Below are 13,921 nucleotides of genomic sequence, written 5' to 3' on the forward strand. Positions count from 1 at the left end.
CCGCCCTCGAAACGGCTGCCCGGCGACATCGCGGCGACGCCCGGTGATATCGCGACGGCGCCCGGCGATATCGCGACGGGTCGCGGCGAACCCCGAGGCGCTCGGGACGCCCGGGCCATGGCTTAACCCCTTTCCCCGGCTCCCGGCGCCGAGGGCGGGGCGGCTGCGCGGCTTCCCCGGGCGAGGCGGGGCGCGTCCCGCCTCCGCCCCGCGTTACCTCAGGGCAGGGAAAGGGCATTGAGGGACGGGAAGGAAACCAGCGGCCTAAGAAGGCGAAGAAAATGGCAGGGGAACGGCCTGGGCCCATGCCGGTTCCTCAAAGCCCAAGGATGAAGCGGCGCTGCGAGGGCCGTGCGCCCCAGTGCTTCTCCCCGAGAAGCAATTAACAGTCTGATCAACGGGGCCGAGAAGGCCGGTGAAACAGGGAATAACTCAGGGGCAGGCCCTGAGAATCACTTAAAAATAATAAGGAAAGACGCTGTCCCAAGAGAGGGTTACGTTCCGCGCGAACCGGAGGTACGGAAGAGTGGAGAGGCGCAACGAAGAAGTGTTTTGGAAATGCACAGCTCGATTTTCCACACAATGTGGAAAGGGAAGGTTTGTAACAAAGCGTTTTAATTAAGATAATCCATCAGATATACAGGAGGATGGGCCCAAACTCTTTTCAGTGGTGCCCAGTGACAGGACGAGGGGCAACGGGCACAAACTGAAGAAGAGGAAGCTCCAGCTGAACCCGAGGAAGAACTTCTTCCCTCTGAGGGTGACGGAGCCCTGGCCCAGGCTGCCCAGGGAGGCTGTGGAGTCTCCTTCTCTGGAGATATTCCAGCCCTGCCTGGACGCGGTGCTGTGCAGCCTGCTCTGGGTGACCCTGCTTGGGCAGGGGGTTGGGCTGGATGATCCCCAGAGGGCCCTTCCAACCCTGAACATTCTGTGGTTCTGTATGTAAAAATTCTTCTCATGTACAAAATAATACACGCACGCAAGTAGAAAACACGCTGGAACACCAGCGTCCGTGTGCTACATCACGCAAACGGATCACTCACTTCGCTGTCACGAAAAGGAGCAAAATGCTCCACGGTGAAGTGCAAAAAAGTCCTGTAGTGAGTGACATCACCTCCCCAGCACAGAAATTTCTTTGCAGAGCTTGTCAGGTGCTGCTTTCTGTGTGTCCTCTGCCTGGGCAGTTCGTTAAAAACTGGTGTAGCCATGGTTACGGTCACCCTGCATCTCTGCCCCCTCTAACCCACGAGGGATTCCAGTAACCTCCAATAAGGATGACAGAACCGCAACCAAGGCCATTCATTTTCTGCAAATTCTCTTCTACTGCCTCTCTGAACATGGAACCCTCCATGATTTTCCCAGTTTGGGGATAAAAAGGCATTTTCGTCAATGAATACTGACTTTGGTGCAGAAGAGACGATGCAGAGAACAGGTCTGTTTATCTCCACTGCTGAGCATGAGTCATTCCTCCACCGCAGCCTTCTCCACCAGTTCTTGTGCTTGCACTTATAAAGCAGTGGCTGGTTTTAATTATCAACAGGGAAGCACAGAAAGACAATATACAATTTGCCTCCCTCTGAAGTGATTCAGAGAAAAGAGACTAGGGAAAAAACAGGCTTAGACAAGGCATGAAATACAGCAGTTCAAATGATTCCCTGCACCCTCCTTTCACTACACAGTTTTTATGTGTATGCTGCACAGCAGCAAGTGTTTTATGCATAAGATATAATTATAAAACAGAAAAGAGACGATTAGAATCTCCTCAATTTGAATTACGGTCTTCAGTAAACCTTTTTTTTAGCTTGTACAACATGCAGAGACCTTACATTTCCCCACACAAACTGGTGACACAGATGAGATTATCATTAAAATGACGAGCTTTTAAAAGCTAGTATTGGAGAAAATGTGTGATTTTACCTTGGCTTTAGTAAACAGTAAACCTCTTATTCCCTTATAGAAAACGTTTCCCAGTTTGCATCAAAGATACTTCAGAAGAAATATTCTAAAAAACGAATGGTATAAATGCTTTTCGATGCTTTGGGTAGGAGCTGAAGTTTTTCTGATAGAACTCGTGACACAAAACCGCAGCCAGTGCCTGGTTAAAAAGAACATACATCACTACACACCACCACGTCACGTTGTGAAATCCAAGCGTGACGGCCAAAGACACGTATATGAGGAGCTCTGCAAAATAATGAGGGCAAGAAACTCCCTCAAACCAGTCTCCGAAAGGTACGCTGTGGCTCAGACTTACGACCTTTCCTGCAAGCAAACAGAAAGAAATTAGTTGAGAACAACATGCATTAAACAAACTTTTCTACTCACAGTTACAGAACAACGTGCTCACTGAAGTTATCATCATCATCATCATCCACCTCCACCTGATCTGGCACCTTTGCACTTTGTAACGAAAGAAGATGCCACCTCTGGCTGTTTGTGCAAACAAAGAGTAGCACCTATTTTTAGCTCTCACGGAGACAGAAGTGAGGTCCCTGAGCAGTGGCACAAGTCCTAAGCATTAGCACTTGCCTGTCCTTAGGATACTAGAAGCCAGACCTTCCTAGTTCCTAGAAGGAAGAAATTCTTCCCTCTGAGGGTGACGGAGCCCTGGCCCAGGCTGCCCAGGGAGGCTGTGGAGTCTCCTTCTCTGGACATATTCAAGACCCGCCTGGACAAGGTCCTCTGCAGCCTGCTCTGGGTGACCCTGCTTCAGCAGAGGGTTGGGCTGGATGACCCACAGAGGTCCCTGCCAACCCCGACCAGTCTGTGATTCCGTGATTCTGTGATTTTAAGTTCTGTAAAACTACGTATACTGAGACACAGACACACACGCCCCACCGACTCGGCCATCTGACCTCTCTTCCAAACAGCCTCGCTTAATCTACTGGAAGTCTTACAGAGAGCACCACACTGAAAAATACTCATGTTTTAAGGTTTTAGAAGCTACAGAAGCCTACCGAAACAACCAGGAACAATTTATCTAAGTGAAGTGTTGGCAGAAATGAAGACTCTTACCTGATTTACTTTTTCTAAGGTTAGCTAGAATCACGAGACACCTGTGCTGGTGATGAGAGGCCCAAATGTACATCACAACTCCGATAATGTGATACCAGGAGATCTGCACGGAAAGCTCTTTTCCTGAGTGAAATACGTTCTATTAATATACGGCCAGGAAATGCCTTCCCAAGCACCATCCCAAAACACTGTACACCTTTTCAAATGTTACTGGCTTACAAAATTCTAGCAGCGAGCCTCTAATCCCTTGAAAGATGCTTTTAAATCCTGCATCATCACAGTGCTCAGCTGGTAGTTCATTTCCCTTAACCGTTCTATACTAAAAATATCTAGTCTTTAATCCAGTAGCTTGAGGTACAGCATGAGGTACAGCAGATACGTAGTCTAAGACCACAATATTCAACACTGTGGTGCATCAAGAAGAGTGTGGCCAGCAGGACGAGGGAGGTTCTCCTTCCCCTCTACACTGCCCTGGTGAGGCCTCATCTGGAGTACTGTGTCCAGTTCTGGGCTCCCCAGTTCAAGAAAGATGAAGAGCTACTGGAGAGAGTCCAGCGGAGGGCTACAAGGATGGTGAGGGGACTGGAGCATCTCCCCTACGAGGAGAGGTTGAGGGAACTGGGCTTGTTCAGCCTGAAGAAGAGAAGGCTGAGAGGGGACCTTATAAATGCCTACAAATATCTGCAGGGTGGGTGTCAGGAGGATGGGGCCAAGCTCTTTTCAGTGGTGCCCAGTGACAGGACAAGGGGCAATGGGCACAAACTGAGGCACAGGAAGTTCCGTCTGAACATGAGGAAGGACTTCTTCCCTCTGAGGGTGACGGAGCCCTGGAACAGGCTGCCCAGGGAGGCTGTGGAGTCTCCTTCTCTGGAGATATTCCAGACCCGCCTGGACAAGGTCCTGTGCAGCCTACTGTAGGTGACCCTGCTTCAGCAGGGGGTTTGGACTGGGTGACCCACAGAGGCCCCTTCCAACCCCTACTATTCTGTGATTCTGTGAATTCTTATCATCCTAACTGAAGTCGTTGTCATGGCTCAGGTTGACACAGAAGTACACAGTTTTTTGGCTGGTTCACAGTGAGTGAAATACGTACGCACATCCACACACACGTGCACAGCGTGAGCCACTTAGGCCTTCAGAAAACTGTTGCCTGTATTAAGGACGATTTCCAACGTACAAGCCAATACGCCATCTCTAAGAATCTACAAGATGCGAAAAGTAGAAGACAGGTCCAGAAAGAAAAAGGCTTTATCTACACATAGGAGAGCTGAAGGTTCTTTTAAAAAAGTCACTGGACTGAACTACAGCTGACGTGGCTGGAAATGGTTAAAAACCTCACTGAAGTCACATACTTGGGAATGGCCACCTTCGAAAAATCAGTCACGGGAGAAGTGCTAGAACCAGCTCACGGTTCACCTGTGCAGGGGCACAGCAGCTCAGCTGTGAGACTCAGTGGAATGTGATGGCAGAAACAAGTCATATAATTCAAATTTCTGCTGTGTTAATGGAGACATTACAGCACTGAGGGAAAGAAGAGACTGACTGGTGCCAGGCAGAGCAGTGGCGAGTTCTCAATGGAAAACAAAGGAGCAGGCCAAGGCAGCGTTGCAGACCCATCTCACGGGAAAGCTTCCAGCAAAAACCCAACCTCCAGTTTGAGAACTGAAGGTGCGTAGTGGCATTCGAGAACTGGTACCTACTACTGTCCTTCACAAAGCATACGTATCTCAACGCAAAACTGATCGGTCATGATCTTGAAAGTATCTACGTGAGATGTCTTTCAGGCAAGAACAGCGATGGTTAACGTGGAAGTGTGTGTCAGTGTCTGTGTTTGTGTGTAATGCTGGTTGATCATACGATATGCTTGCAGCCCAGAAAGCCAACCGTATCCCGGGCTGCATCCAGAGCAGCGTGGCCAGCAGGGCGAGGGAGGGGATTCTGCCCCTTTACTCCGCTCTCGTCAGACCCCACCTGGAGTCCTGCGTCCAGCTCTGGAGCCCCCAGCATAGGAAGGACATGGATGTGTTGGAGTGGGTCCAGAGGAGGCCACGAAGATGATCTGAGGGCTGGAGCACCTCTCCTACGAGGACAGGCTGAGGGAGTTGGGGCTGTTCAGCCTGGAGAAGAGAAGGCTCCAGGGTGACCTTAGAGCAGCTGCCAGTGCCTGAAGGGGCTGACAGGAAGGATGGAGAGGGGTTTTTCACAAGGGTGTGTAGTGATAGGACAAGGGGGAACGGCTCTAAACTAAAAGAGGTCAGATTTAGATTAGAGATTAGGAAGAAATTCTTCCCCATGAGGGTGGTGAGGCCCTGGCCCAGGTTGCCCAGAGAAGTTGTGGCTGCCCCCTCCCTGGCAGTGTTCAAGGCCAGGTTGGATGGAGCTCTGAGCACCCTGGTCTGGTGGAAGGTGTCCCTGCTTATGGCAAGGGGGTTGGAACCAGATGCTCTTTAAGGTCCCTTCCAACCCAAACCATTCTGTGATTCTATGATACACTGATATGTAGTGACTTTGAACTATGCCAGTATTTTCATCTCTCACCGGTCAACACATTTCTCACACAAGCAGCCCTCTACGAAACCATTTGCCACGGTGGAAACAAACGGGAGCAAAACCACCTTTGAAAACTGAGCAGGCACTTACCTCTCCTGACGTTAGTAGGCACTTGACATAGCACGGTTGAGCCAACGGCAACGTAGTAAGCAAGGCCAAAGCCATACTGCACGATATGAATGACGCCGTTGGAAAACACGCTGGTCCAGAGGCATTCTGCAAGTCTTCGACAGCTATGCAGCCAAAGCAGCAGGAGAACCAGGAGCGCAGAGAAGCGCTCGCTATCTGCTTGCAGATAAAAAACAACAACTTTGAGACAGATATGAACAAGCAAACCTCGACAGCACTTCAAAAAGGCTACTTTTTCCCCTCCTCACAGCAAAATTTGACCCTCATTTTAAATTAACTGAGCACTGGGGAAAATATTTGTATGTGCGAGGCTCTGCTAAAGATCACTTCCAGGAGGTGTGAATGGCCCCTTCTGCTAAAAGGACTGCTGAAAGCCATCTTATCCCTAAATTCGAATGATTTATGCCTTGAATGATGACAAAGGGACTTGGTATTCCAGGAAAGTCACCCAGAGCCTAGTTTAAAAGCAGCTGATGAAGTAGAACTTGAAGAATACAAATTCAGCACAGGACGGTAGTGCAGCTTTCTAATATTGACATGGCTGCATCGTAATAACCGAATACTTGCCAGTGTCCTCGCTCTGAGACTCTCTGCCAAGCGCACGGTGCACGTGCTGGATCCATGATGGGAGCGACCCTCCGAGGAACTCGGCTCGGAAAAGCAAGATCAGCAGAAAGCCGTTCCAGAGCACAGAAACCACATAAAAGTGAGCAAACCACCTGTGGGAACAAAAAGGGTCTTCGTTAACGTTCTCATCGCTCCTTAGTTGGAAATGGTCTGCAGGATATGCGTGCCTGATGGGGAGTACATTCCTTTTTGGTCCCCAGGTCAATGAGTAGAGAACTCAGGAGTCTCACAGAATCACAGAATGGTCGAGGTTGGAACGGACCTCTGTGGGTCACCCAGCCCAACCCCCTGCCCAAGCAGGGTCACCCAGAGCAGGCTGCACAGCACCGCGTCCAGGTGGGGCTGGAATATCTCCAGAGAAGGAGACTCCACAGCCTCCCTGGGCAGCTTGTGCCAGGGCTCCGTCACCCTCAGAGGGAAGAAGTCCTTCCTCATGTTCAGATGGAACTTCCTCTGCTTCAGTTTGTGCCGCTGCCCCTTGTCCTGTCACTGGAAAGAGTCTGGCCCCATCCTCCTGACACCCACCCTGCAGATGTTTATAACCATTTATTAGGTCCCCTCTCAGCCTTCTCTTCTTCAGGCTGAACAAGCCCAGCTCCCTCAGCCTCTCCTCGTAGGAGAGATGCTCCAGTCCCCTCATCATCCTCGTAGCCCTCCGCTGGACTCTCTCCAGTAGCTCCTCATCTTTCTTGAAGTCCAGTGGTACAAAGCTCCTCATCTTTCTTGAAGTCCAGTGGTACCAAGCAGGAATGACCCTAACGCCTTCCTCCCCCAGCGAAACGCTGCCTGGAACAACCTCTAACTTAGCTTACCTTACTAACCACAGCTGCACTAAAGAGAAGAAAGCATCAACCAGACATTGCAAAGGTATTCCTCGGTGCTTAAACACCCCAGAGCACCTTGCCCACGCGTGGCTGGTAGCCCCTTCGGACGATCACTTCTCCTCCTCAGTTCCTTCTCCTACCAGACAGAGATAGCAACATTTGCCCTGCTGATTCGCAACGGCAGAAGTAAAATTTAGCCCCTCTCCCTCACTTTCTGCTTAGAAGACAACCAGAACTTGTACATTGATGAAAACCCATCGCCACCTCCAAGGTTCAAGCTCTTTCCCTGCTGTCCTGTCACTCAGTAGACTTCTGTCTCCTTACTCACCAGAGAACTTTCTCCACGCGCGTTGCTTTTTGCTGCCAGCACACAGACCAGCCCTGCCAGCTTAGCAGAGACATGCCCTGGGAGCTTCCAGCAATCCCAGTTACACCGGGGATGGATCTGACCTGCAGAGCGATCCAGCACTGCAGTAAGTACGCGTGCCATCCCTCAAGGAAAGGAACGTTCACCACTCACCAAACCAACCCAAAATGAATCATGTAACATTTGACAAGATGGAATGGCAAACTTAAAAACAAGCCCAGGCTAGTGAAAATGCAATGCTTGCTTGGAGACAAGACGCAGATGAATGGGAACAGAAAATGCCTCGATGGCTACTGTCAGGATCTTCTCTGTTCTTTCAGCTGGCAGGGTTACAGGTTCACGACCTGAGTAACAGAATCGCTCTGTAGCTGTTGAGAGCTCAGGACCAACTCCCTGACAAAGCCACGTTCTCCAGATGCCATCTTCCCTAAGGAGGAGCGGCGGGAAACTTCTGCTGGAGAAAGGCCAGCTCAAAGGAGAACCTACCTTAAGAATGTGGCACTTTGCAGTGCACTGCAATTAAGGCGAAGCCTTTACGAGCCCTTATTTCCACTGGGGGTACCGCAAGGCTTAAACACATCCCTGGGTATTTTCTGTAACCAGAAGCCTGATCACCAAGATACTGGATTGCAACGTTTCCATCAATAACACGCTGTGTCACAAAACTTTTTTTTCAACATTTGGTTTGAAAGCTATGTATATAAACTCCGTCAGTGATAACAAGATTGCTACAGAATCACAGAATGGTCGGGGTTGGAAGGGACCTCTGTGGGTCATCTAGTCCAATCCTCCTGCCAAAGCAGGGTCACCTACAGTAGGCTGTAGAGGACCTTGTCCAGGCGGCTCTTGAATATCTCCAGAGAAGGAGACTCCACAGCCTCCCTGGGCAGCCTGGGCCAGGGCTCCGTCACCCTCAGAGGGAAGAAGTTCCTCCTCACGTGCAGCTGGAACTTCCTCTGCTTCAGTTTGTGCCCGTTGCCCCTTGTCCTGTCACTGGGCACCACTGAAAAGAGCTTGGCCTACGTTGGGGGCAATCAGATCTTGGGGTTGAGCAGCCTTCCAGTCCCGTCCTGATAGAGGGGATTGTAAGAAACGTGAAACTATAACAAAAAAGCCTTAATATTTTCTAGTTTTCAGTAGTCTTTAGTCCTGTAACTTGTATTCCTGCATGCATAATGATCTAACGATGTAACTGTTACACCAATCCCTGTTTTCTCATTAAGGAATGTAGTGGAAGGACATGGGCACAAGCTATCACTTAGTCGTTAGACAAAATAATTAAGTGAAACAGAAGTGGTCTTGGTTGTCAGCAAATAATTGGGATAATTGTGGGATAAAAGAGACTCCTAAATAATTCTCCAGACAGCTCGGCCTTGGGAGGGCAAATGCGCCAAGCTAGAGATCAGGAGGCACCAAGACAGCAACAAGACCGGAGCCAAACACCCTGAAGGACATGATGGACATGATCCTGGAACTGAGTTTGCACAGAAAGAAATGTCAATCCGTGAACAGCGTGATGAAGAGGATGGGCCTTCATCTTGGGACCCCCGAAGACGACCCAAAGATGCTAACAGACATGTGTGAAAGCTATTTACATATGCTAATTAGCTCTTAGAAATATAATGAATATTTACATATGTGATTGTATTTCACCTGAAGCAACAGGGTGTCTGGGGCGCACGTTTGGAGGAGAGATCTCCCGTGTGCCCGGCGCCGCAATAAAGAATCCCTGCTGAGCTACTGGAGAGAGTCCAGCGGAGGGCTACGAGGATGAGGAGGGGACTGGGGTTCCCTGGGGTTCGCGATGGTCTCTGGTGGTCCCTGGTGCCTGTAGAGGTGGGAGTTCTTAGTGTCCTTTCCATGAATTCTGAGTCTTTCCTTCCGTATGTGCTCATGAGTTGGCTCACTGAGAAGTCTGTGGATTGCTCAGGTTCCTTCTCTTGGTGTCTGCTGGTTTATCTGCACTGCTTTAGGATGTGCTGGTTACATGTCCTTGGGTGTGTTCTTGCCTTGGGCCTCTGACAGTCAGTCCTTTGCTTTCTGCTTAATCCCTGCGAAGTCTCCCCCCCACCCACAGAATCACAGAATGGTTGGGGTTGGAAGGGACCTCTGTGGGTCACCCAGCCCAACCCCCTGCCGAAGCAGGGTCACCCAGAGCAGGCTGCACAGCACCGCGTCCAGGCGGGGCTTGAATATCTCCAGAGGAGGAGACTCCACAGCCTCCCTGGGCAGCCTGTGCTAGGGCTCCGTCACCCTCAGAGGGAAGAAGTTCTTCCTCATGTTCAGCTGGAGCTTCCTCTGCTTCAGTTTGTGCCCGTTGTCCCTTGTCCTGTCGCTGGGCACCACTGAAAAGAGTCTAGCCCCATCCTCCTGACACCCACCCTGCAGATAGTTGGAGGCATTGATAAGGTCCCCTTGCAGCCTTCTCTTCTCCAGGCTGAACAAGCCCAGCTCCCTCAGCCTCTCCTCATAGGAGAGATGCTCCAGTCCCCTCACCATCCTCGCAGCCCTCCGCTGGACTCTTTCCAGTAGCTCTTCATCTTTCTTGAACTGTGGAGCCCAGCACTGGACACAGCACCGCAGATGGGGCCTCACCAGGGCAGAGCAGAGGGGAAGGAGAACCTCCCTCGCCCTGCTGCCCACACTCCTCTTGATGCACCCCAGGATCCCATTGGCCTTCTTGGCAGCCAGGGCACACTGCTGGCTCATGGTCAACCTGTCGTCCACCAGCACACCCAGGTCCCTCTCCACAGAGCTGCTCTCCAGCAGGTCCGCCCCAGCCTGTACTGGTGCCTGGGGTTGTTCCTCCCCAGGTGCAGGACCCTGCCCTTGCCCTTGTTGAACTTGTTGACCTCCTCGGCTTCCCACCTTTAAAAGCAGAACAAAACCTCCAGAACCAGCCGCGCCCGGCCCCACCGAACCTCCCCCCGCACCTCCAGCTGACCCAGCCGCCCTGCGCACACCGCACTGCGGCCCGAGGCGCCGAGATGGCGGCGGGCACCCCCCCCCCGCCTCCCCTCACCTCTTGGGCACCTGGAGCAGCCGCAGCCAGGCCGGCCGCCCCCCGCCGCCGCGCTTCGTCTTCCCGTAGCGGATGAGATCCTGGAGGAGGGCGGAGCAGACCCCGCCGGGCGGCCGCGCCGGGCCCCGCCGCGCCGGCGGCAGCAGCGGCACCAGGAAGGCGGCGGCCAGCAGCGCCCAGGCGGCGGCCAGCGCCGGCATCGCCCCCGACCCCGCCCCCTGCCCGGCCACGGCCCCGGCCCCGCCCACAGGGCCCGGCGGCGGCCAGCGCCGGCATCGCCACGGCCCCGCCCCCGGAGCCCGCCCCGGCCCCGCCCACAGGGCTCGGCGGCCGCCAGCGCCGGCATCGCCACGGCCCCGCCCCCGGAGCCCGCCCCGGCCCCGCCCACAGGGCCCGGCGGCCTCGCTTCCGCTTCCCGCCCGCTGAGGCGGCCGGCGCAGGGGTGGGGAGTCTGAGCGTGTAGCGTTAGCTCGGGCTGCGCCGCTATCGCTTCTTCCCTCACGGGGTTGGGGCGGCGGGGAAGGGGCCGAGGGCTCGGCAGCGCCGGGGAGGTGGGGCCGGGGTCCGCTGCGGTAACGGGGAGCAGCTCCCTGCAGCCGCCGCTCGCACCGAGTTCCCCCTTTGGGGCTCCTCTCGGTTGCTGTCAGCCAGCTCCCTCACGTCACGCAGGCTCCCATGTTCACCACTTTATCCTAATAGTGTAACAGGTTTGGTCACGGCAAGGAAAAAAGGAAAAAAAAGCGCCTTTCTTGGCTTTCCTTCTGCCCAGAGAAATCCAGCATGGCGCCCGAGGGAGATGCTGCCCACCGACCCCCGCGGAAAAGCGTCCCGCTCGCACGCGTGCTGGGGTGCAGGTCGGGCCTCGTCGCCAGAGACACCCCGGCGTTCCTTGGCAGGCCTCCAGGTCTGCGTTTGTCTCACCAAACATCACCAAATCGGTCACCCGGCTGCGAGGAGACACCGAAAGATACCTCAGACTTTTCCGAGTATATATGAAGTGGGATATCATAGAATCACAGAATGGTTTGGGTTGGAAGGGACCTTAAAGATCACCTGGTTCCAGCCCCCCTGCCATGAGCAGGGACATCTTCCACCAGCCCAGGGTGCTCAGAGCTCCATCCAACCTGGCCTTGAGCACTGCCAGGGAGGGGGCAGCCACAGCTTCTCTGGGCAACCTGGGCCAGGGTTTCACCACCCTCATGGGGAAGAATTTCTTCCTAATATCTGATCTAAATCTGCCCTCTTTTAGCTTAGAGCCGTTCCCCCTTGTCCTATCACTACACCCCCTTGTGAAAAGCCCCTCTCCATTGATACCTGTAAATGTAAAATTTCCACTTACCAGAGCGATTGTAGTTAAACTAAACTAGATCCTTGCTGTTTTGAGAAGACAGGAAAGCTTTAAGATAAGGAGGCTCCTCAATAACACTACTTAGACAAACTTGACTCGCTGTTTTGAGAAGACAGGAAAGCTCTAAGATAGAGAGGCTCCTAAATAATTCTACCCCCGACAGCTCAGCCTAGGGAGGGCAGACGCACCAAGCTACAGAGACAAAGAGGCACCAAGAGGGCAACAAGACCAGAGCAAAACAACCTGGAAGGACACGGTATATGTAATCTTAGAACTGAGCCTGCGCAGAAACGAAGGTCAGCCAGCGGACACTGTGATGAGGAGTATAAGCCTTCATCTTGAGACCCCAAAGACCACTCGAGGACACTAACAGACGTGTGAAAGATATTAACATGTGCTAATTAGTTCTTGGAAAAGTCACGAATCTGCTAAGCATTTCTCGGAAATATAATGAATATGTATACTGCGAGTGTATTTAACCTGAAATGACAGGGTGTTTGGCGCACACGTTTGGAGGAGAGATCCCCCGTGTGCCTGGTGCCATAATAAGGAATCCCTACTTAATAGCCCTATGACTACTGAGTCTTCAACTCCGGCTTTTCACGGCATCACCATCCTTCCTGTCGGCCCGTTCAGGTACTGGCAGCTGCTCTAAGGTCACCCCAGAGCCTTCTCTTCTCCGGGCTGAACAGCCCCAACTCCCTCAGCCTGTCCTCAAGGCTGCTATATATATATACACGGGCATAGTTACACTAGTACGTATTAATGCTCTAGCATAAAATGAGATTTTTAACCAAGATTCTCAGGAAAAAAATAGTTGGGCTACATTTCCTTGACTTTAAATGCAGAACAACCTAATTTTATTAGTCTTTGGTGCTACTTCAAACCCTCGTGAAATCAACGGGTGAAGAGGACAAAGCAACGGCCGCACCTTGCAGCTCGCCCAGGTTGCAGCCCGAGGCACGCACAGGTTTCTGCCTCCGGGAGGAATTCCTGTTGACACCGATGTGCTTCCACGCCGCCGCCATGGCTGCCATTACAGCGGTGCGTCCCGAGGTGGCTTTAAAGGGATTGATGACTTTTTTTTCCCTGTGGGATTGGATTATGTCGTAAGCACTTCAGTCGCATCCAACAGAATCACAGAATCACAGACTGGTCGGGGTTGGCAGGGACCTCTGTGGGTCACCCAGTCCAACCCCCTGCCCAAGCAGGGTCACCCAGAGCAGGCTGCACAGCACCGCGTCCAGGCGGGTCTGGAATATCTCCAGAGAAGGAGAATCCACAACCTCCCTGGGCAGCCTGGGCCAGGGCTCCATCACCCTCAGAGGGAAGAAGTTCTTCCTCATGTTCAGCTGGAACTTCCTCTGCTTCAGTCTGTGCCCGTTGCCCCTTGTCCTGTCGCTGGGCACCACTGAAAAGAGTCTGGCCCCGTCCTCCTGACACCCACCCTGCAGATATTTGTAGGCATTGATAAGGTCCCCTCTCAGCCTTCTCTTCTCCAGGCTGAACAAGCCCAGCTCCCTCAGCCTCTCCTTGTAGGAGAGATGCTCTAGTCCCCTCCAAACCCACATAGTATCATTTTTTTTTGGTGGAGACCAAGCTTGATCAAAAGAAAATCTCTAAGTTTTATCAATGTACATTCCCAAACAGAGATATAAACCCTCCCTGAATTATTATGACATGTATGACTGCGTTAATCCGTCCTATCAGAGAATCCTGCGAAGCAGCACACGCTGGGCTGAAGCACTCATGACATCAGTAACACTGCTTTGGGAAAAAAATCGAAGTTCACATTTCCTGCTAAGACCTGGGTCGATGCACTCCACTTATATCTGCATAGTGGGTTATAATAAATATTTTGAAGTCAATATAATTTATGTCAAGTTTTGGAGCTGAGTCTGATTCTCAGTCAGGTCCTTTTGCAGCTTCCACAAGGCAGATAAGGCGAGGAGGAGCAGCGGTCTGTCCCAGAAAGAGGGTCCTTCCTTTGAACAGCAAACTTTTAAAACTTAAAAGGTCCTCAGTGGCCAGCGCAGCTG

At 52.2% G+C, this 13,921-nt stretch overlaps 1 protein-coding gene across 1 annotated transcript; it reads right to left on the reverse strand.

Annotated features, from left to right (window-relative positions):
- Window positions 1-598: 598 nt before the first annotated feature.
- On the reverse strand, window positions 599-10,734 carry SRD5A3 (steroid 5 alpha-reductase 3). Its single transcript, XM_075421982.1, has 5 exons — window positions 10,535-10,734; window positions 6,262-6,413; window positions 5,656-5,850; window positions 3,016-3,138; window positions 599-2,262 (listed from the first exon to the last, which is right to left on the reverse strand). Exons 1-5 carry the CDS (start codon window positions 10,732-10,734, stop codon window positions 2,003-2,005), a joined length of 930 nt encoding a protein of 309 aa, XP_075278097.1. The 3' UTR covers window positions 599-2,002.
- Window positions 10,735-13,921: the final 3,187 nt, after the last annotated feature.

The sequence above is a fragment of the Opisthocomus hoazin genome, chromosome 5 (genome assembly GCF_030867145.1).
Source record: "Opisthocomus hoazin isolate bOpiHoa1 chromosome 5, bOpiHoa1.hap1, whole genome shotgun sequence".
Taxonomy (NCBI): domain Eukaryota; kingdom Metazoa; phylum Chordata; class Aves; order Opisthocomiformes; family Opisthocomidae; genus Opisthocomus; species Opisthocomus hoazin.